Source organism: Cucurbita maxima, unplaced genomic scaffold (assembly GCF_002738345.1).
Source record: "Cucurbita maxima cultivar Rimu unplaced genomic scaffold, Cmax_1.0 Cma_Scf00024, whole genome shotgun sequence".
Taxonomy (NCBI): domain Eukaryota; kingdom Viridiplantae; phylum Streptophyta; class Magnoliopsida; order Cucurbitales; family Cucurbitaceae; genus Cucurbita; species Cucurbita maxima.
Window position 1 is genome coordinate 1118104 of NW_019272040.1, and position 23126 is coordinate 1141229.

The following is a 23126-nucleotide window of genomic DNA, read 5'->3' on the forward strand; positions in this document are numbered from 1 at the left end:
TCCTCCTCCTTCCCCTTATTTACTCTCTCCCCCGTTTCTTCTTCACATTTCAAATCTCTCTCTCTCTCTCTCTCTCACAAATTTTCCGCCATTTATTAAACACAAATGTTGCACTGAACCAAAGAACAGAGCACATCGAGGGAGAGAGAGAGAGAGAGAAGAAGAAAAACAGAGCCCCTGTAAGGCTCAAGGGAATCCCCATTCCCGTTCATATCTTTGGTTTATGAAGGGTGTCTGATTCTTCTTCTTCATCATCATCATCATCATCATCGACGTCAACAACAACAACAATGGCTGTCTCTTCCCAATCTTCCTCCTCCTCTGACAAGAAGAACTGGTGGCTCACCAACAAAAAGGTGAACATTTCTTCAATCCCCACCTCATTTTTTCCCCATTTTCTCAAATGGGTTTTTGATTTTCTTCAATGCCCACATTTCAGATTGTTGATAAATACCTCAAAGATGCTCGAACCCTCATTGCCACTCAAGAACAGAGAGAGCTTTTGGCTGCTTTGAACCTCATCGATGCGGCTTTGGCTCTTTCCCCTAAGCTCGAACAAGCCCTCGAGCTTAAAGCCAGAGCCCTCCTCTGTCTGCGCCGCTTTAAAGATGTCGCCGATATGCTTCAGGATTATATTCCGAGTTTCAAGATCGCCGGTGAGGATTCCGGAAGCTCCGATGCCTCCTCACAGCTGCTCTCCAAGGACCGAGTTAAGCTTCTTGGATCCTCCGACTCGCCCGGTTGTGACTCGTCCTTTAAATGCTTCTCCGTTTCCGATTTGAAGAAGAAGGTCATGGCTGGACTCTGTAAAAACTGCAACAAAGAAGGGCAATGGAGGTAAAAGACAATCGGAAATCCTCTGTTTTATTGATTTTTCTTTCTTCTTCTTTGGGGTTGTAATTCTTCGTATTAAATGCTTTATGGGTTCGGCTTTTTATGTGATGTTATTATTGCTATTTATTATCATGATTCAGGCGACATGGTTTCTGTTGGTTTTTGAGTAAATGCTCCGCAAACTGCATACCCATTATTCATTTTTTCTTTTAAACCTTTTGTTTTCTGGGTTTTTCTTGGGCTTCCTTTCTCTGCAAGGTTCCTCGGTTTCTTATCTTGATGGGTTTTGTTGTAGATATTTGATCTTGGGTCAAGCTTGTTGTCATTTGGGGCTGATGGAAGATGCCATGGTTCTTCTTCAGACTGGCAAACGCCTTGCAATGGCGGCATATCGCCGTGAGAGTATATGCCGTTCTGAAGATAGCTTCTCACTGTCTGATTTCCCTTTCTCTGGTGAGATATCGACCACGAAGCCACCGAATACGCCGCCTCGAGCTCTCTCCGATTCTGAAACGATCACCAATCTCCTTAGCCACATTAAGCTTCTCATTCGGAAGAGGACTGCTGCTCTAGCTGCCCTTGATGCTGGCCTCTATGCTGAGGCTATTCGTCACTTCAGCAAGATCGTCGATGGTCGCCGAGGTGCCCCTCAAGGCTTCCTTGCTGAATGTTATATGTATAGAGCCTCTGCTTATCAATCGGCTGGTCGAATTGCAGAGGCCATTGCTGATTGCAATCGAACACTGGCACTGAATCCTAGCTGCATTCAAGCTTTAGAGACTCGAGCTGTGCTTTTCGAAACGATTCGATGCTTACCTGATTGTTTGCACGATCTCGAACATTTGAAGCTTCTGTATAATACCATGTTGAGGGATAGAAAGCTGCCCGGTCCGGCTTGGAAGCGACAGACGACTCGATACAGAGAGATTCCAGGAAAGCTCTGTGCATTAACTGTCAAAATTCAAGGACTGAAGCAGAGAGTTGCTTCTGGAGAAACTGGGAATGCGGATTACTATTCTTTGATGGGGCTGCGACGTGGGTGTTCGAGGTCGGAATTGGAGAGAGCTCATTTGCTGCTATGTTTACGACACAAACCCGATAAAGCTACAAACTTTATCGAGCGGTGTGAACTTTCAGATGACCGTGATCTCGATTCGGTTCTAGACAAGGCAAAAATGTCAGCATTGCTGCTATATAGAATGCTTCAGAAGGGCTACTCAAGCATAATGGCAACAATCTCCAACGAGGAAGAGGCAGAGAAACAGAGAAAGAAAGCTGCAGCTGCATTACAGGCAGCCCAAGCTTTTGCAATTCAAGTGCAGCAGCAGCAGCAGCAACAACAACAAGCTCAAGAATGTAAGCTAGAAAGAGAACTCATCAAAGCTTCAAACACACAATCCAAACCTCCAAAACCCGGACATATCAGCACTTCGACCGCCAAATCCTCGGACGACAAATCAGCATTCCAAGGAGTATTCTGCCGTGATCTTGCAACAGTCGGTAATTTGCTATCGCAAGTCGGATTAAACCGACCCCTCCCGGTCAAGTACGAGGCATTGAGCTGTTAAATTCACAACTACAAATCACAAACCAATCTGTAAAACATGGGATTTGAAAATCTTGAGGTTTTTGGTTGATACGGCAGGGAAATCTCTGGTTCAACTTCTCTTATTTTTGTACAAAACAAAACCATGTCCAAAAGAAACAAAATTACTGCCGGAAAAATTTTGGTCCCTGTTCTTCATTGTTCTTCATTTCCACCGTTTGTACAGAATCATCATCATCATCAGTTCAGCTTCAACATTTCATTATCTCTCTCTCTTTTAATTTAAATTTTCAGTGAAGTCTCTTTCAATCTCTTCTCTTGTTAATGAGTTTCGTGGCATTGAATTCTCGGTATTGGCATTGTAATCTTCAAATTGCAATGGCAGAGAATAGTTCAGAACCAACCCCTTGTTTGAATTCATTCATTTGTCTTATCCCATTTTCTCTTCTTCATGGGGTTGGCTTCTATCAAGCTGACAAGTCAGCAGGCCCTCCAAGTTTCAGGTTTTTGAAAAAAGCACCACAATGGGTGGGGGTAAAACTGCAAAAACATGAAGAAATTTGTTCAGTCAGCCGTAGAGTAGAAGGGAGTGGCAGAAGAAAGCTGATGAGCTTATGAGTTTGGTTTGGCTTGGTTCTGTAAAGGAATTGTCATTTCATTCAGCCTTTTACTTTGGACTTTGTCTGTCTCTGTTCTGAATCCTTTCACTGTTCTTGCTTTGTTGTTGTTGTGCCATTTCTTTTCTCTATCCTCTCAGCTTTTCTTTTGGATCTAAAATTATTGCTATGAACCCAACTTTTTACATGGAATTTGATTCCTTCCTCTCATTGTTCTTTTCTCCCTTTTCCATTTTAGAGAGAATAACATGCCATTTTCTTTCTTTTTACAACCCTACTGTAGATTGTCCCGAGTCATATGGTTCCGAGCTCGAGAGTCGAGATTCTAGAGTTCTAGAGTTGAATTTGCCACTCAGTCCTATCTACTCAATTCCTTTTCGTATTTTAGTTTAGTATAGGGTAGAGTGGAAGATTCAAACATCTGACCTCTTGATCAAAGATATATGTCTTAACTAGCTAAGCTATACTAAGGATGATACATATACTTGAGATTAAGGATGATCCATATACTTGAACTACTAAATCTTGTTTCTGAGCTACCTATTTTGGGATATCTAAAATAGTGTGAAGCAAAGGGTAAAATGGTTTTCTATTTTTAACCCATTGAAGGAAAGACGGTAAGTTTTTGGGTAAGAAAATCCAAACACATTTAAGGAGGGTTGTTGAGCAATCAATTGGTATTCAGCTTTTTAACCACAAAATCTGCAGTAATTTTGAATGATTTAAGGAGTGGGATGAATGTGGTAATTTTCCTGCCACCTATGAGAAAAAGGTAGAGCATCATTATATGGAATTGATTCTTGTTTGTTCACTTTAATTAACACAAAGCCTCGGATCTATTGATTGCTAATGTTCTTCCTCTCCCCCTTTTATAAAAGCTCTCTAATCCAATACAAAAGAAAAAGAACACCCGACCATTAACGAGTTTTTAGCATTTTATTTAGGTTAGGTTATGAACTTATTTCATTAGGATGGAATTTAAATTAACAAAAACTTTAAAAATTTTATGTTTGGGTTGAAAAATTTTACAACCAAATCCGACCCAATCCACTAACACCTGTACTTACTCTAAATGTTGCTTCAGTGTCTACTAATTCTAGAGAAATTTTAATATAGTCACAAGAGGATAATACTTACAAGATTAGGATTTTTTTAAACCGAAACCAAGTGATTAATATGTTTATCTCATAAGCTATGTTAACTCGGATCAGACCAAATTGATTATCTTCATGCTTTCTTCTATTTATCGAGCCTTAGCACCTCAAAACTATAGTTTGATTACATTCTGAGCTCAATATCGCATATATACTTTGATCTCCATGTAAGAAGTAAAACACGAACAAAAAGATAACGATAGCTTAACTCCTCTTCTCCTTCACAAAAACCTCTAACCCAAAAGAAAAGTCTTATCTTTGCTTGGAAGAGATGTAGTCGGGTTTGAAATATATTTGATCCTTTGATAGACTCCATTGGCACATGTCTACACATCTCTTTAACCAAATTCCCTTCAGGAATAACTTGGGCTCTTTGTTTTATGCCAAAATTCCCACTTACATTAAATTTTATTGTTGCACAAAAAGGATATTAAATTATGGAAATGGTTCAAAGGATTGGGCTCACAAAATGTTCGTCTTAAAATGTCAAATTTTTGTGCAAAAAGACATGGGTTCCACATCTCATTCACACCCTTCAAAGTTTTGAATTCTCCCCCATAACAGAGCAACTTGTATTATTATTATTATTTATTATTTTATTTTTTTTGTAATTATCAATCACCTGAGGAAGAAATGAGGTAAGCAATATTTAAGCTAACAACTTGTAGTAAGTTATTATGAAGAATAGGTTCATACATCTCCTATTGACATTTATTTAGTTCATAACTTTCATTTATTTGAATCGTAATCTTATATAAAGGTTTGTCTAACATTGTTTGAAGTGTAAAGTTATTGTCATTTTGTATTTATCTAGAGACAATTGAGAGAATCTGTGTGAGAGATTTTGTAGTGTGAGAGTATGAAAAATATATTTGTACATACTTTAGTCAGAGTGATTGACTACCACTTATGGATATAGGAAAATTTCATCTCTCCAAACTACGTAAATCTGTGTCTAGTTGTTTAATTTCAGCTTATAAATGTGTAAGTAGAATTGATTTTACTTCTGCTTTCGCTACAACAATTAGTATTAGAACATTATTGTCGTAGCATTTAGGTTTCCACCATTGTGTCGTCCAAAGTCGTATAAAACCTATTATCTTTATTTGCTGTTATGTAAGGGGAAGTGTGCAGATATGATGGAAGAGTTGGTTGATCATAAAGGCTGATGATGGGACCCAAGAACAAGAAGTTTCCACAGAAAAGCAAGAAAAGCCTAGCCTTTCTATCCTAGTCTAGCCTTGGACATTAAAAGAAACTTGTTGCAGATGATACAAAAGTAAAAGAAAATGTCACTATTCACAAACTCTATACTTTCAAATAAACAGCAGTATTACCATTTTAATTACGAAGCATGCAAACTAAATTGCTTGCAAACCTGAGTGATTAGAGAGTCAAACCGCAGCAGATAATCAACTGATGAAAAATTCTCCAGACCATATAAAAGACCTGCAAGAATACAAGCAACTTCATTTGTTTAAACTAGACGGAAATATACTAGACGGAAATATACAATTGGCTAATTAAGGAGATGATCATGAATTTATAAGTAAGGAATACATCTCCACTGGTATGAGATTTTTTGGGGAACCAAAAATAAATTAGGAAAACTTATACTCAATGTAGACAATATCATACCATTGTGAAGGTCGTGGTTCCTAACATAGTATTAAAGTTATACCCTTAACTTAACCATGCTAATCGAATCCTCAAGTGTCGAACAAACAAATTGATAGCCTCAAAAGTATAGTCAAAAGTGACTAGTGTCCAACAAAAGGTATATTTTGTTCAAGGGCTCCAAAGAAAAGAGTCAAATCTCGATTAAGGGTAGGATGTTCGAGGGCTACATAGGCTTCAAGAAAGGTTCTATGGTATACTTTGTTTGAGGGAAGGATTGTTTGAAGGGAGTCTCACATTGACTAATTAAGGGGATGATCATGAGTCTATAAGTAAGGAATACATCTCCATTAAAGCTATGAGAGCTTATGCTCAAAGTGGATAATATCATACTATTGTGGAAGTCGTGATTTCTAACAACTTCCGCTTCCTTGAGACTCCTTTCCTTTTTGGGAATTTTTGCTGTTTCTGCTGATAATACAAAAAACCAATCCATTGATGGAGGATTGCAGCAATCTATATGCATGCCAATTCCACAACCATTTGAACCATCTTCATTGCCACAAATGAGCATCACCTCCTCTCTATCTCGAGACCCGCACGCTTGGCAGGCAATATCGTTATTACTACAATCATCCTATGGGATCGAGTCTTGGAAACTTCTTCTGATCTCCTCTGAAGGTTGCAGAAGGATTTTACCGCCCATGCATGAGTGTTATACCGAACATGTTTATCAAGAGGATAACCAGGTTTGCAAACATACTCAACCAAGTAATCCGCCGCTACACAGGGTATCTCATCATTTAAGAACTCTTGGACCCACAAATCAACACGTGGCGTGCAGGGCTGACAACAGCAAAATCAACTCCAGACTTTAGGAATTTAGTATAAGGTGGAGATGTGGCTAGAATTGTCCCATCTCCAGCCTTAACAGCATGCTTGAGGGTATCCTGTTTCATAGTTAACAGATGCTCTATACGTCAAAAAACTAATATCTTCATCGGCAATATTTGAAAGATACATTACAGATTGAGTGGCTGTAATGTAGGATTGCAGATTTTGAAACTTCCAAGCTGACGTACCAAAGGTGGAGCAATAGATTCCCCGTATATGATACTACGCATCCCATAAAAGGCACCGTGGCCTGTTCTCTCCCTCAAGAACTGACACTTCCTAGGAGCCTTCAAATTGATAGCACTGTATTCAGTGAGGCCGTTCTTGTGCCATTCATAAGACTCCTCCATCAAGAATTTTCCGGCCTGACTACTATCTGTTAGATAATCAGATTTGAGAATCCACCTGCACCATAGAACACTGTGCTCTAGAACTTTGATGTGCACTAAGTTAAAATGTAATATACAGCAGTTGACGTCTAAAATTTCTTACATCAAAACACAATATAAATAGTACTTCCATCACTTTTTTACCTAATCTTTGAAGTATCATGCATCTTAAAAAAACACAATTGACTAAAATAACATGTTATCTTCCAGATGCTGCAGCCGAAAAGAATGTACAATTCTACGGACTGGATCAGGGGTTATGAATTGTGTAGCCTGATATGACCACTGATAAGAATCTCTACGAACCTTGTTAAGGATTTTTGGGAGAGGAGTCCCACGTCGGCTAACTAAGGAGTTGATCATAAGTTTAGTTTATAAGTAAGAAATACTTTTCCTTTGGTATGAGGTTTTTGGGGAAACCAAAAGTAAAGTTACGAGAGCTTATACTCAAAGTAGATAATATCATATCATTCTAGAGATTCGTGGTTCTAACAAATCCTTCCCTTCAAACGCTCAAACGCTCTATCCGTCTAAAATTCCTTCCTTTCTAGACAATGTCCACTCAAGGTAAAACATATAGGTTCAGGTTTTACTTCTTTCAAAACTTCTTCAACTTCCATGGATGAATTGGCACTAATCTCTGAAGATTTTTTTTGGCTTTCCTTTGCTTTGTATTAGACTTGACTGTAGGTTTCGCTAAACAATGCTTGACATTTCCCTAGTTTTGTTACCCATATCACATGGTTCATTTTCCTTCTCAGACTTACAAACGGGTGCAGTATGGACTTCAGTATTAGGGCCTGACGCAACCAACTGAGACTTCTTCCGTCTTCTCAACATTATAATTATCTTTTATTTCACCTACTGCCATTTTACATGAGGCATCATGGATGCCTAATCTATGCAAAGTGGGCGCTCTATTTAGTAATGCAGGATGTATACATCACTACACTTCTACTTGACACCTATCGCGACGATAAACGGCTCATCTTGCTGTGACCTTCTCTTAATTCTTAAAACTTCTGTCACTCAATCCCCATAGGGACAGAGAACCCATCGTTATCTCGGCTGTGCTACTGAAGGCTCTAAGAAAATCGGAATAGGAGATGAAAACAGTGGAAGTGCCGACTTCAATGGAGTTCTCCTAGACCTAGAGCAACTGGTAGCACATAGCTGCGTGGACCTTACTGCATTTGATGGAGTTGTCACTCCCTCATTTTTCACTTTCTGCTTCTCAGATTCAAAAGTTTCGATATACATGTCAGATGGCACAGAAGCCCGACAGTATGATGCTCACCAAATTTTCTAGGACTAAATGTACTGTTGGCAGTAGGAACTGTCAACACGCTCTTAGGATCAACAATGTTTATAAAGTCATCCACTGTCTTTGATGCTGGAATTGTATTAGATCTTTCACTGGTTGATTGCAAACAAATTTTCATGGCGTTAGGACTCTTCGTGTTCCTCCTCACAAAATGTTTAGTGATACCACTGCAAGATTCTTCTTCAGAATCCTTAGCCTCAGCTTCAAGCCTCTCCATGTCATAACACAAACAGGATCGTCCTATGAAACATACATGGTAACGGAGACTAATTCACAAGGCAGTCCCAGTGTAACATCGCAAGTACACAATAATCGTGAACATTATAAAATTAATTTTCAAATTGACTGAGAAACGAAGTACGATTTACATAAACGATCTTATCCTTATTCACGATCACATGAGTGCAATTCGGGCCATACTGACCAGTATCAACCCCTCCGCCATAGATTAGCGTGGCCTGAATCTAAAAAGAGATACAAAAACAACAAAATAACGTTCTAAACCAGTTCTCCGACTGCTTAACTCATAGTCATAGCAAACAAACAAGCAATAAACAGAGAGTTTAAAAAATATGCGAGATACCTGTTTCTCATCGAAGTGATTGAATCCAAAGAGAACGAACTGAACACCTTAAAACGATCAACAAAAACATCAATCTGCCCTCCGAACATATTCGCGGAGCTTGATGGAGAGTTGAGATTCTACCTTAAAGAGAAAAAGCGAGCAGTTCCGTTGATTGAGGGCAAAATCTGGCAGAAGAAGTTTGAACAATGGCAACAACGAGACGAAAATAGAAACGAGGGAAATTGGGGCAATTTTTTTGCTTATTTATTTATTATTATTTTTGTGCCAATGGCGGGAGGACTGATTTTTGTGATGTGGCGCCACGTTTCTCTATCCTAGTCTCGACACGTGTCTCAAGCTGAACCGCTAAAATTAATCGTATTAATTAGACCGGCCCGTTTGAACCCGACTTTATTTTGTCATGGATATTTTAGTATTTTAATTTGCAATTTTTTAGTTATTAAGTATCTAATTATCCAATTTAAATTAGAGTTATTTCCTTATTCTCTAAAAATAAATAAATATTTTTAATTATCGACCGAGAAAATATTATATAATCAAATTAGTTATACTCGAGCATCTGTCTCAATAGTATGTTCAAGAATAATTATGAAATAATTAAAATATATTTTTATTGAGTTTAAAATCATTCTAAAAAATAAGACGTTAAATTAATTTTGAATGAATAAAAATATATTTATCAACAAAATATAATTTTATTTTATATTTAATTACATAAATTTGGAAATTTGTTAATAATATTACCAAGCTAAGTACACCTTTCTCGACCATCTTCTCAGTTCTTCAATACCTATTTCCTTCTTCTTCTTCTTCTTCGCACAGCTCGAGATACAGAGAGGCAGAGATGGCGTGGTTGACGAGATTCCTAGCGGCGGTGGCTTTCCTAGCAATCGGAGTTGTATTTTCGCCGGAGACCTTCGGATCCAACTCCAAAACTTTTAATGCGCCAAATCTTTCTCTGTATCTCAAATTGGCTCATCTCCTCTGCTACTCTACCGCTTGGGGGGCCTCTCTATGGGTTACCTTCATCGGCGGCATCATTATGTTCAAGTAAATCCCTCTTTTCCCACTTCTTAATGTAGAAAAAGAATGCTTATCTGCTCTGGCTGTAAGCAAGAGTAACAACATTTTTAGGAAACGCGAATTTGGTTATTGTTTTTCGATCGGTTCGTGTTTCTTGCTGATTGACTGACTTTTATTGCTGTTTTGGACTCTTGCTTGCGCGACGATTCTGTGTTTAGGGCATCTCTAGTCTTGTGTGTACTGTATGGAGGATGGGTTCTTTGATATGTCTCAGATATTATTAGGGGCAATCTTCGATAATTGCTATGATTTTACAATATTTAGTGTGAGTTTGGATAATTTTTGAAAATTTAGCTTCAATTGGTTATATCAAGATTGAATTTCCATGAAAATAAAATTCCATTTTTAATCAAAATCAATAATAACATTTTATCTTCGAGGGAAGTGTTATTTTACATATTGGTCTGTGATTGCATTAATCCTGTATCATATACCTTAGGAATCTGCCGAGGCACCAATTTGGTAATCTTCAAAGCAAGATGTTCCCTGCCTACTTCTCAATGGTTGGGATTTGCTGTGCCATATCTGTTGCAGCTTTTGGTTATCTACATCCATGGAAGTCTGCAGCAACTTCTGAGAGGTACCAGCTTGGGTTTCTGATATCGGCGTTTGCTTTTAATTTGGCCAACCTGTTTGTCTTCACTCCAATGACTATTGAGGTAATTTCTTCATTTCTGGAAGGTTTTTCCCTACAAGATATCTACGTAGTTGCTATAATGCTGCTGTGAAAATGTCTGTTGTGATCTTTCTCTCTTTTTTTTTTTTTAATTTCTTTTTTTGTGTGTTTATGCTTCTCACCCGTTAGATACAACATGCATCACGTGGTTTCCTTTATTTTTTAATGGGAAGTTCTTGCCTTGAAGATGCACTCATAAACTTTTGAAAGGGAGTCTATTCTCATCGAAACAGCCAAAATTCTTGACTCTTGCTTTCACGTTACTTGGTGCTAGCTAATGAATGAAACTTACACGAACTGAGAGGAAAGAGTAAAAACTCTCTTACTGATCATAAATGATTCAAGAGGGCTTGATGGTCTTAAGAATGGTTCGTAGACTCGGAGTCAAATTTTTGAGTACTAAGGCCCTATGCCTATGTGTCGACTCTAAACCCCCTTTTCTCCTCTTTTGATAGGACTTTGTTACCTCGTGATAAGTCATTGACAAATTAGTAGTGATTCAATCATAAATTCAGAATAGTGTAGGGTCTAAAAGTGTTTGTTTAGTTTTTGTAATTGCTATTCCCATAAATTTCCGTTGCCCTATTTGAACTTTTTCTTGGAATGAATGATTTTTTTTTTCTTCTTTAAAAGATAGCATATGAATATAAGATGGCACAATGTTCCAATGGTCTAGAAAAACTCGAGTTAGATACTCAGCCTTCTTATTTATTTATTTTTATATAAGAAACGTATAATTGAATGTTTTAGAGCCACAAAAAAGACTGCATAAGGACCAGAAGTTTCCAAAGAAGACTTTTCACGAAAAGGTTTTCCATTTTTTAGTAATCATTGGAAGACTATAGTTACGGAGAAAATTTTTGTGATTTGAACTCCACCAAGGTTGAGAAAATGAAATTACCTTCAATATTGGGAATATCAAGGGTTCTCATGATAAGATATCCGTATATTGATGATTATATACTCTTATGCTTTCAGTGATAAATTTTTTAGCATATACTTTTTTCTTTTTGTTTGCTAATCGTATATTAATGTTGTTTACATTAGTACTGATTTTTGTTGTATCTTATACTAGGGCAATATGAAATGTAGTCAATATATTCAACAAGAGGACTAAAAGTTTAGCTTTGTAAGGAGTCTAAGTTAAACGTAGTTTTTATATTTGGCCTAAACTTGATATTAATTTCACGTAACATAATGACTATTTACTTTGTAAGTGAACTGTGAACCCAACTGATATGGCAAAGTTTGATACCAAATAATAAGAAATCACTATAAGGGAAGTAAGATTCGGATTACCTTGTCCCTGACTAATATATTTACTTCTGAGAAAACGTATTGCTTCCGCTCCAAGAAACACATGGCATTGTTATGTGTTTTTAAGAGAGGTGCATTAAAGCGCGATAGCTCACTGCTTAAGCATGAGGTGGAAAATTTGTGGGCATATAGCTAAAAAATGTAAAAAAATGTAAAATGAATGGAGAAAATACTTTATTTAAGAGAATATAAGAAAATAACTTCGTCAAGCAAAGGAAAAAGAAGATATTTTGCATCTATTGGAACCTCTTCTGAGATATTTGTAGGCAATCATTATAAAATCATGGATGGGGAAGTTATTGATCAAATAATAAAAAACATCACATGATGGTATTTAAGTTACTGTTCAACATCATTTCAAAGATGCTTTGAAGTAATCTTGCATTGAGATAACATAGTTCAAAAGTGTATTCTAGGCACACTTTGTAGGTGAAAATCGAAATATAGAAATTTATTAACACATCCCTTATGACTATGATTTTTGTTTCTAATCCCCCTCAAAAATAAATTTGTATTGTAGTAGTAGCTGATGATAGATGTGGAAATTCAGTGTAATGACAAAATACAGCTATAGTAGTTCTTAATGAGAAATTACCATGAGCATTATGAGCTAGATAGTGACACTACTCTATTCGTCCCAATTTTACTTGTTTTGAGCTTCTTATATCTCAATAGATTTACTATATGTGGATTATAAGGGTGTGGAAATTTCTCCCTAGTAATGCATTTTAAAACCATGAGGCTAACGACAATACATAACGGGTCAAAGTGAACAATATTTGTTAGCAGTGGGTTTGAGCTGTTACACTATAAGACAATTAAACTCCGTCTCTTCTGTTTTTTCCATGGTTGTTCTTCAGCTGATGAAACAAAGACACAAAGTGGAGAGGGAAAATAACATTGGCGAGGAAGTTGGATGGACAAAGAATGTAGAAGTTGCAAAGGTGAACCCGAAACTTGCAGCAATGAACAAGAAATTCGGTATGATTCATGGCTTATCATCCCTTGCTAATATCTTAGCATTTGGTAGTCTTGCAATGCACTCCTGGTATTTGGCAGGTAAGATTAATCTGTAACTCAAAAATTTACCTTCCCATTTTATGGGAGGAGGAGTAAGTGTATGACTGTATCTTACTTCCACTAAACAATTGTCCTGCTGCTCTATCTCTTGTAGACTGACATTATCTTGTCTGTTTGGATGGTTTGATACAGAAAAAAGGTGGAAAATAAATATGTTGTTTTGATATCCTTGTCTATGAATAGTGTCAGAAATATTATTTACCGTGAGATCTCACATCGGTTAAGGAAGAGAACGAAACATTGTTTATATGAATGTGGAAACCTCTGGTAGATACATTTTAAAAACCTTGAAAGGATGCCCGAAAGGGAAAGTCCAAAGAGGATAATATCTGCTAGCGGTGGAATTGGGCTGTGTTGAACACAACTCTGTGGAAACACTCGCACTCTTTATTAAGACCAATTGAGAAGAGAATACAGGGCACTATGTAGAATACTTTTTTTTTTGGATTTCTTAGATGAATAACCTAGGGTGGAGGTGTATTTATACTAGAGTCTACGCAATCTAGACTAGACCTAACAAATCTAAATCTAAATCTAACAAATCTGAATTTTTTTCTTAAAAATATCTAGATCTTTTTTCCTAAAATCATATATTTTTCTTAAAATATCTACTAAAATAAATATGCAATGGGTGCTCGTATAATTATTGGGCTTGACTCTATTGGGCTAGTGATGATATTTCAACACTCCCCCTCAGCACTAGTCTTCATTCGTTGCACCATGTTGAGCTGACAGCGAAATCTCTCATGTTTGTCAATATTTAGCCCTTTTGTAAACAAGTCTGCCACTTAGTCATCTGTCTTGATTTGCTCCATCTCGATTTCTTCCTTCAAAACTTTATCTCTAATGAAATGGTAGTGTAACTCCACATGCTTTGTTCTAACATAAAACGCCGAATTTTCTGCTAGGCGAATCACAGATTGATTGTTGCAATGAAGTGGTATTGGATGCTCAATTTTTTGATGCCAATCTTCCATCAAAAGTTTTAACTATGTATTTTCCTAAGCTGCTCCAGTTGCTGCTCTGTACTCTGCTTCTTTAGTTGACAATGATATTGTTGGTTGTCTTTTGTTATACCAAAAAATTATTCTCGAACCGAGCTTGAACGCATACCCAGTGATTGATCTTTGGGTATCGTGGTCTCCTGCATAGTCGACATCACTATATCCAGCTAGCTTCCAGTCTTCGCTTCTTTTGTATAAATAATCGTAATTGATTGTACCTTTGACATATCTCAAGGTCTATCGAGCCGCATCCAAATGAGGCTTCTTCGGATTTTGCATATATTGATCAATGACTCCAACTTCATTTTCGAATTTCTTCAGTTGGTCCATGTAGAACGCTTTGTTTAACTCTCCATTCAAGAAAGCATTATTCATATCCATCTGCCATAATTTCCAATCTTTATTTACCGTAAGTACTGGAGGAACTTGTACGATAATGATATTTGCCACTGGACTAAACGTTTCATCATAGTCTAGTCCATATTCTTGAGATAACCCTGAATCTATAGTCTGAGCTTTGTATCTCACGATTGATCCATCCGGGGTACGCATTATTTCGTAAGCCCACTTGTAAGATATGAGTTTGGTATCTCTTGGTCTTGGCACAAATTCCTAAGTTTGATTTTGTTCCAAGGCTATAGTTTCTTCCTCCATCGCTTTCTGCCAAGCTGAGTTTTGTGATGTTTCTTCATGTCTCCGGCTCACTAACTTCGTCTTCTACTGCGTTGGCATACTCTGGATTTGCCTTTAGGATTATTTCTGAATGTCTGAGTTGTTGAGGTGTCATTTCATTTTCACTAGGCTCGCTTGGTTGAGTCACTTCTTGCTCACCAACACTAGTGTCACTTGAATCTTCAGGCACATCAGCACTTAAGCAAATGTGTACAATTTGCTCCCCCGTCTTTTGTGGAAGAATCTCTTCAGTTTGCTCCTTTGTGTTCTGTAAAAGAATTTCTTCCGTTTGCTCCTTTGTGTTCTGTAAAAGAATTTCTTCAGTTAGCTCAAGACCGGGTAATTCTTCCTTCTTTGAGGGCCACCCCTCTTCCATTACACCGCTTTGATCATCAATCATGTGGTTTAAGCTTCTTGAATCAATGATCCAGTCATCCTCGTAATCAATATGCTCTTCCATCATTGCCATGAGTGCTAGCTCGTCTTCTACTATTGGACATAGTACCTCTGCATCCCATTCATCCTCTATCTTCTTTTTGGATATTGCCACATTGCTTTCAACCGACTTTTTCCTGGACCAACAATCTCTAGACATGTGGCCCTTTTTCCCACAATTGTAGCGAATACCTCCAAATCTCTTTTCTTGGAAACTCTTGTTGTTGTTCTTCTGAGCTCTCTCAGGTTGTGTCGTTCCTTGGTAGCTTCTTCTTTTATCACCATTGTATCCACGTTTGATAGACAACCTATTATTGCTCCGACTTTCACTTGTGTAGAGTGCTTCTTCTTCACCTTTCAATGTGATGCCTCCCATTTGTTTAGCCATGGCTTCTTGGCTGGCTAACAAATTTTCGAACTCTACAAGTGATGGTTGAGTAGACCATCCTTGTACAGCAGTAATGAAGCTTCGATATTTCGGTCGCAATTCGTGGATTATAATCCTCTTCATTCGAGATTCTACAACGGCGGACTTCGGGTCTAGTTCAGTAATCTCCCGACAATTCAACTTGACCTTGTGGAAGTACTGAGCAATTGTCATGTCACGTTGTGAAATTGACAACAACTCATTCTCCAGAAGTTGTAGCCTTGTATCACGAATGTGTCCCATGCTTCTTTCGGTGTCTTGTCATCTCAAATATGTTCTAACATCTCTTCTCCGATTGTGGTCTTCAAGGCAAATATTGGCTTTGTCTGCTCTGATTCTCCATTTGCGCAAGACGCCGTTAGAATCCTCCTCTGGCGGCATAGTTTCACACCCGCCAACGATCTCCCAAAGATCTTGTCCTTGTAAATAGGACATCATGCATGTTGCCCACAGACTACATCATGACACAAAAGAAACTCACTCACTACTAATCACAAGAAATCGTTTCTGATGTAGAAGATCAGATAGAGCTGCAACCATAGAGCATACTAAGAATTCGAGATCAGATAACATACACTAACCTTGCTCTGATACCATGTTAGACGAACACATGGCTTTGCTTTGGGCTTCCCCAAAATGCTTCAATCCAAGGGACAATGTATTATTAGATTATAAACCCATGACCATTCCCTAAATTAACCAATGTGGGACACTTTCATCTAAAACCTCCCCTCGAATAAAGTACGCCTCCCCTTAATCGAGGCTCGACTCCTCTGGAGTCTTAGTCATTTTTTACTGTCTTCGAGGAGACTTGACTCCTTTTTTTCTTTTTGGAGTCCTTTGTTTGACATTCGAAGATTTGTCAATCTACACAACTCTTTGTGTTAAACATTTGCACTCTTATATATGTAGTTCTCTCGTCCTAAAATCAGATATCTTATATAAAATAAATATACAATAAATATACAAGCTCGTATAGTGATGATATTTCAACGGGTCGGTTGTTCCATCTATCTTCAATTGAATGGAATGTTTGTTCATTATTCATGTCTTCTTTAAGAGGAAAAAATAAAGAATTTCTCGAAAAACAGTCTTATATAAAATTTGAAAAAGGTGTTATTGTGTCTCTTCTTTTAACAAAAATTATCATTATTATTTTATCAAATTCCGTAGAATATTTTAACTAATTAATTACTATAACCCTAAGCATATGGTTTGTAATGTTTGTGTTTGAGAAAAATTGATATATTACTTTCAGCTTTGACAATTTGACAAAGCATTTATGACGTACGCTCTGATGTGACTTGTGAAGTACAACAATTATTAGAAAATAATCGGGTTAGAGCTGTAGCTATGAGTGCTACAGATGGTCTAAAGAGAGGAATGAAAGTGGTTAACACGAGAGCTCCTCTAAGTGTTCCAGTCGGTGGAGCGACTCTCGGCCGAATTTTCAACGTGCTTGGAGAGCCTATTGATAATTTGGGTCCTGTAGATACTCGCACAACATCTCCTATTCATAGATCCGCCCCTGCTTTTATACAGTTAGATACAAAATTATCTATTTTTGAAGCGCTTATGAAGGCGCTTATAATAATTCTTATTCCAAGTTGTAGTGTCCCCACCAATCATTGAAATCTTCCAGTAAAAAGTTTTTTAATGAGACAAAATACTAAAATTTATAATTAAATTATAAATTTAATCTTTATAACTAAAAAAAGTTAAATTTTGTATAATTTTAATAATTATTTTTTAAATAATTTGATAAAATTTATAAATGGTCTTTTAATTTAATAAAATGGGTAAAAATATTTTTGAGATTTTTATGTAAATAAATTTTTAACCGAACTAAATTTATAATTTAATTTCTTTAATTTTTAAAAAATGTATATTTTTCCCTATTAAAAAATTATTGATATTTTTTAGTTGGACTAAATCCAATTAATCAGCCAATTTAATTATTATCAAAACAACCCATAATATAATCAATAATATAATCTAAATTAGTGCCCTTTAAAGAAATGTAAATTCAATCAAAAGTATGATTTTACTGAATTAAATTATATATTATTGTAGGCAACTATTTGAGATAAAAAAATTAATTTATTGGATCGTTTATTTTAAACCCTTAAAATATTTTCATTTTAAAATGTATAATATGAAATATATATTAAACCTTTAAGAAAAAGAAAAGACAAATTCTAAACTTTTTTATTAAACCTTCTAAAAATGTCTTATCACTACCAAATTATAGTAAAACGTGATAAACAGAGGAAGAACACAAAAGCGTGCAACAATAGCTCATGTTGATCGTAATAGATTACCAGGACCTTTACAAGAACAAGGGTAATTACAGGCGAAGAACAAGAACAAGAATTGTGTACAAGCAACTGTTTCTTGAAGTTGGAAAGGAAGTTCGTTCCAACTGTTGGATGATGAAAGTCCCACATCGGTTAATTTAGGGAATGGTCATGAGTTTATAATCTAAGAATACACTCTCCATTGGCATGAGGCCTTTTGGGAAGCCCAAAGCAAAGCCATGAGAGCTTATGCTCAAAGTGGACAATATCATACCATTGTGGGGAGTCGTGTTCGTCTAACATGGTATCAGAGCCATGCCCTAAACTTAGCTGTGTCAATAGATTGGCAAATCCTTAAATGTCGAACAAAGGACTCCAAAAGGAGTCAAGCCTCCTCGAAGGTACGAAGGCAGTCAAAAATGACTAAGACTCCAAAGGAGTCGAGCCCCTCGAAGGTACGAAGGCAGTCAAAAATGACTAAGACTCCAAAGGAGTCGAGCCTCGATTAAGGGGAGGCGTGCTTTGTTCGAGGGGAGGTGTTGGATGATGAAAGTCCCACATCGGTTAATTTAGGGAATGATCATGGGTTTATAATCTAAGAATACACTCTCCATTGGCATGAGGCCTTTTGGGCGGTTTATAATCTAAGAATACACTCTCCATGGTTTATAATCTAAGAATACACTCTCCATTGGCATGAGGCCTTTTGGGAAGCCCAAAGCAAAGCCATGAGAGTCAAAGTGGACAATATCATACCATTGTGGGGAGTCGTGTTCGTCTAACACCAACCACCCATAATATTGAACAATCAACTCGTTGATGATGATGTTGCTGTCTATATTTTGGAACCAATGAATAAAGAATCTGTGAACTGTTTGGGCAACCGAATGAACAAGAACTAGAACATAGTCTTTCAAGTTCTAACCCACCACCCATTGACTTCAAGTAATAGCAATCTAGCAGGGAGCAACAGCACCACAAGCAGATTCATATGCTGTGAAGCAACAAGCCTACTCAATCGTCTCAACGACTCTCGTCCTGTTTGCAGGATACTTGAGATTGAATCGGCAGGCCGTCCAATGATGATTCCTATATCGACGTTGTTTGGAGCCACAAGAGCCCACCAGACCTTGCGCCGATGTTCTCTCCTTGTTTTCCTTATGCGGGTTAGCTCTTGACGAATCACTCCTTGAATCGACCTTAGGTATGAATTCATGTCGTGATCTCTTTGGATCGTTCCACCTGAACCATAAGCGGATCGATCGCTGAGGGTCTCAAGTGGATGCGGTGTGTTTAAGAATACCTTTTGTGCTGCTCGGAGTTGCTTCTCTGCATCATTGGCATCAGGTTGTGGACAGCTTAAAAGATACAGACCTCTGCCTGAAGGAAGAAGATCATGGCTTGGAGCGAATTTATGATCGGGCTGCAGAATTAGAAGCTCGCCCATTGGTGCATACAGCAATTTCTGCAGTTTATTTAGTTCGTAATAGTTAGATCATAACACTTCGACCAAGCATTTGTATCATTTGATTCATGTAATAAGATTTGAAGCTCACTTGGTTAATTAGACATGGATGATTCCGGAAGTTCCTATTGACAGCTTTAAGAAGTTCTGCGACATGGTTCGGATACTGGCACGAGAACGCTCGTGGTACTATGTCTCTATGTAATGTAACAGCTTGAAGATGGTTCCGAGGCAAACCGAGCTTGCGAAGTAAGTGGTCACCTCCACACATTATGGATGGTGCACCAAATGTAATGACAGGAAGCAAGGAAGAAACTGGGACCTTATTTCTTATCAAGAGCATGAGATTTACGAGCAGCGCCAAGCTTCCCCCCAGAGAATGCCCAGTAAACCGAAAGTTCGCGCGGTTACCATGAGATTGTAGATGTTCGAGGACATCAGGCAGCATCTGTTCATATATTCCTTTAGCAGCCTCATAGATTCCTCTGTGGACAAGGACTCCTAGTCCCTAAATAACAAGGCATTTAGAACATACACCAGTTTGTTGCGTATTTTAAAGATTCATCATATGTCAATATTAACCGCATGTAATTTATAAAGTTTGAAGCAAGAATTTGTACCTCGAAATCAATGGGTTCAAAAAGCAAATTTGCTTGCCAAGATGCCAGTGACTCAGATCCCTACACCGAAGGAAGGAAACCATCAAAATTAGGCCAAATACATAGTTCACCGCTAGCAATTTTTGACTCATTACGTATCGTCGTCAGCCTCACAGTTTTAAAACATATCTATTAGGGAGAGGTTTCCACACCCTTATAAGGAATGTTTTGTTCTCCTCTCCAACTGATGTGGGATCTCACAATCTACCTCCCTTGGGGGGCCAACGTCCTCACTGGCATACCGTCCGATGTTTGGCTCTGATACCATTTGTAATAGCCTAAGCCCTGTCCGCTTTGGCCCCTTACGTATGGTCGTCAACCCCACGATTTTAAAACGCGTCTGTTGGAGAGAGGTTTTCACACCCTTAGGAATGTTTTGTTTCCTCCTCAACCGATGTGGGATCTCACAATCTACCTCCTTTGAGGGCCAACATCCTCGCTGGCACACCACCCGGTGTCTGGTTCTGATATCATTTGTAACAACCCAAGTCCACCGCTAATAGATATTGTCCACTTTGGCCCGTTACATATCACCGTAAGCCTCACAGTTTTAAAATGTGTCTATTAGAGAGAGTTTCCACACCCTTATAAGAAATGTTTCGTTCTCCTCTCCAACCAACATGGGATCTCATAATTATAACAAGTGATTGTTAATGCTTAGATTAACATCATGAAGAACCGAGATCCTCGGTCCAAAAAAGAACGAAATCTGTTTAAAACGAATCAAATGCCAACCTCCAGCGACCTCATGCCTAGGCTATTCCTCATTTCTTCATTTTCTAGCAAGAGGGAAGGTATATGTACCTGGATGACGAAGAATCTTGTACCGCTCTCAACCTCGTCGCACACGAACCATTCGCAAGGTGATGACCGAGTCGAATTCAAATTATCTGCAACAGCCTGCTTCACTTCTTCCTTTGCAGCAACAACAGCAGTAACCGAGTCCGTGGTTGCCATCAAAGAAGCCATCTCTGAATTCATCATGTCAACATTGTTCTGACTTGCTTCAAGCGAATCCCCAATTTTAGAGGATCTGAATGGAAGTATTTTTCTGGTATGAGAATGCAAATAAGAAGCAGCAGAGGCAGCAATCTCATAAGCTGTAGATGCACTTATTTGATATCCATCCTTCTGTTCTTCACATTGTTCATCATTTTTTAGATCCCTTTCAGCCTCTTTAGATGCAGATGGCTCTTGGTTTTTCTCAGTTTTCATAACTATTTCCCTCTTTTCTATTGAAGAAGTTATATAGCGTAAATTATAATGCCTCAGCAGGTTCTTCGGCTGGATTAACCAAAATGAAACCAGATTTATAAGAATCACCCACAAACGAATCAAAACTCAAGATCATAGAAGGAAAAAAGGAACTGATATGATAAACCAACATAGCAGAATCATTCCAGATCGTTTCTGTTCCTATCTATCACTGAAAAACTTCTTGAAGAATGAAGTGATCCGTAGTTAAAAGCCACTCAGATCGCTCGACTAGCATACAAATCTTGACATGGAGTTCTTTAATTTATGAAACAAAATTACAAAATTCTTGATATAGAATCAGATTATGTACCTTAATTTCGGAAATGGAGTACGCGAGGTTCCCTAGATACGACATTTGAGCATATAACCTCGCTTCAGCCAACGAAACCCGTCTAAGCAATCTGGAAAACGAGTGTTCATCAAATTCAATCTGTTCTTCATCTTCTTCCTCAACGATTCTGCAAGTATCACAGCCCTCTTCTCCATCACAAGCACTTGCTCGATATTCGTCCATCTCGTTTTCAACCACTTCCTCAGCATTTCCCTGCTTCTCTTCCTCTCTCCACAGAGATCTCACTCTTAAAATCTTCATCACCCAATTTCCATCTCTCCACTCCGATCCAGTTGCTACATTCTCACTTTCCTCCTCAAGAACGACTCTCCGATCGTTTTCACTCTCTACCAAAACGGCGTCGTCAAGCGCCAAACCGCCTCGCCTCGGATTCCCAGCTTCACCACTCCGACTCCACAGCGATTGCAGAGGATACTTCAAAGAAAACTTCCGAAACGAAGATGAAGAAGAAGACGACGACGGCGAAATCATTTTCTGCGGTTTCTCAACCGCCGCCGCCGCCGACCTACCGGTTGTACTGACCTGAGATGGATTCGCACGAACATCAAGAGCCGCATTTACTGAAAACGACGAAGAAATCCCGTAGGTTCCAGGATTCAAACAGAAGATATCCATCACTTCGTTGTTTCCAAAACCGATTTCCAATAAACAAAATACTCTGTTTCTTCTTTGGCTTTGGGTATCAAAAGATATATCGATCGAAAATTACAATCAGATTCCGATATTTACACGAGATTCACGCAAGCAACAGCGTATATAATAGACTCCAACGATTGCCACGATCTTTGAATTTGGGTTGTCCCGTTGAACTCCGACGAGAAATTCGTACACACGTATTTAGAGAGAGACAGGCAAGAGAGAGAAACTAAGAACGGTACATTTATAGGCGGAAGCCACGAGGAGACATTAAAACGACGCCGCTTTGATATCGGTTGTGAAGATAATTTAATTTCCCACGAAAGCGCGTGAGTAGAACGCCCGTTTGTTTCAAAAGTTTCTGGAGCTATCCGAATTTAGCCACGTCAGCAAGCGCGTATATAACACGTTGACAAAATTCAACGCAGATACCTGACGTGTCCGCAATATCTACGTTCTCTTCTTTCAGTATTGCACGACTTCTCATGATGATCGTTCACCTACTCGCCTGCGAGTACCCGACAAATTTCAACTCGCCCGATCCAGCCGACACCTGGATCGTCGTATTTCCCACGTGGAGTACTTCCAAACCGTTCGATTTTTCTACAACGACGATTGCCGGTATTTTTTGTTTTTTTCTTTTTCGGAAATGGGACTATTCCGATTTTGGACTAAATGTTGGATAATGTTTTGTCGTTTTTTGGTTTCCATGTAATTAAATTTCAGAAAATAAAAAATTAAGCCGACTTATTTTTCATTAATAAACGGGTAAATTGTTGAGTTAAAACTAATTAGTGTTTTATTC

The 23126-nt window shown here is 38.1% G+C and overlaps 3 protein-coding genes and 1 pseudogene across 5 annotated transcripts; 2 read left to right on the top strand and 2 right to left on the bottom strand.

Annotated features, from left to right (window-relative positions):
* Window position 1: 1 nt before the first annotated feature.
* Window positions 2-2643, top strand: LOC111497785. Its single transcript, XM_023148729.1, has 3 exons — window positions 2-356; window positions 440-837; window positions 1130-2643. The coding sequence occupies exons 1-3, from the start codon at window positions 291-293 to the stop codon at window positions 2400-2402; spliced, it is 1737 nt and encodes a 578-aa protein (XP_023004497.1). The 5' UTR covers window positions 2-290; the 3' UTR covers window positions 2403-2643.
* LOC111497883 (transmembrane protein 205) lies at window positions 880-13283 on the top strand. Of its 2 annotated transcripts, XM_023148885.1 has the most exons (4): window positions 880-889; window positions 9759-10011; window positions 10484-10703; window positions 12898-13268. In XM_023148885.1, the coding sequence occupies exons 2-4, from the start codon at window positions 9806-9808 to the stop codon at window positions 13111-13113; spliced, it is 642 nt and encodes a 213-aa protein (XP_023004653.1). In that variant the 5' UTR covers window positions 880-889; window positions 9759-9805; the 3' UTR covers window positions 13114-13268. The 2 variants fall into 2 exon arrangements, with proteins under 2 accessions (XP_023004653.1, XP_023004654.1); XM_023148886.1 differs by lacking the exon at window positions 880-889 and having other exon boundaries at window positions 9708-10011; window positions 12898-13283.
* Window positions 2800-9202, bottom strand: LOC111497845 (annotated as a pseudogene).
* Window positions 13284-17848: 4565 nt separating the features above from the next.
* On the bottom strand, window positions 17849-22561 carry LOC111497771. Of its 2 annotated transcripts, XR_002720664.1 has the most exons (6): window positions 21644-22561; window positions 20881-21360; window positions 20038-20097; window positions 19509-19925; window positions 18738-19417; window positions 17849-18077 (listed from the first exon to the last, which is right to left on the bottom strand). XR_002720664.1 is itself a non-coding variant. In XM_023148709.1 (5 exons), exons 1-5 carry the CDS (start codon window positions 22298-22300, stop codon window positions 18866-18868), a joined length of 2166 nt encoding a protein of 721 aa, XP_023004477.1. In that variant the 5' UTR covers window positions 22301-22561; the 3' UTR covers window positions 18737-18865. The 2 variants fall into 2 exon arrangements, 1 of the variants encoding a protein (XP_023004477.1); XM_023148709.1 differs by lacking the exon at window positions 17849-18077 and having other exon boundaries at window positions 18737-19417.
* Between the last annotated feature and the right edge of the window lie 565 nt (window positions 22562-23126).

What these genes read in the sequence shown, in the direction of transcription:
- LOC111497883 (XM_023148885.1), top strand. Translation starts at nt 9,806, where the DNA reads ATGGCGTGGTTGACGAGATTCCTAGCGGCGGTGGCTTTCCTAGCAATC. An exon ending in GGCGGCATCATTATGTTCAA is followed by an intron (nt 10,012 to 10,483) that starts GTAAATCCCTCT and finishes CATATACCTTAG; the next exon opens with GAATCTGCCGAGGCACCAAT. An exon ending in TCACTCCAATGACTATTGAG is followed by an intron (nt 10,704 to 12,897) that starts GTAATTTCTTCA and finishes GTTGTTCTTCAG; the next exon opens with CTGATGAAACAAAGACACAA.
- LOC111497771 (XM_023148709.1), bottom strand. Translation starts at nt 22,300, where the DNA reads ATGGATATCTTCTGTTTGAATCCTGGAACCTACGGGATTTCTTCGTCG. An exon ending in TTGAACCCATTGATTTCGAG is followed by an intron (nt 19,926 to 20,037) that starts GTACAAATTCTT and finishes CTTGTTATTTAG; the next exon opens with GGACTAGGAGTCCTTGTCCA. An exon ending in ATCCATGTCTAATTAACCAA is followed by an intron (nt 19,418 to 19,508) that starts GTGAGCTTCAAA and finishes AATAAACTGCAG; the next exon opens with AAATTGCTGTATGCACCAAT.
- LOC111497785 (XM_023148729.1), top strand. Translation starts at nt 291, where the DNA reads ATGGCTGTCTCTTCCCAATCTTCCTCCTCCTCTGACAAGAAGAACTGG. An exon ending in GGTGGCTCACCAACAAAAAG is followed by an intron (nt 357 to 439) that starts GTGAACATTTCT and finishes CCCACATTTCAG; the next exon opens with ATTGTTGATAAATACCTCAA. An exon ending in AACAAAGAAGGGCAATGGAG is followed by an intron (nt 838 to 1,129) that starts GTAAAAGACAAT and finishes GTTTTGTTGTAG; the next exon opens with ATATTTGATCTTGGGTCAAG.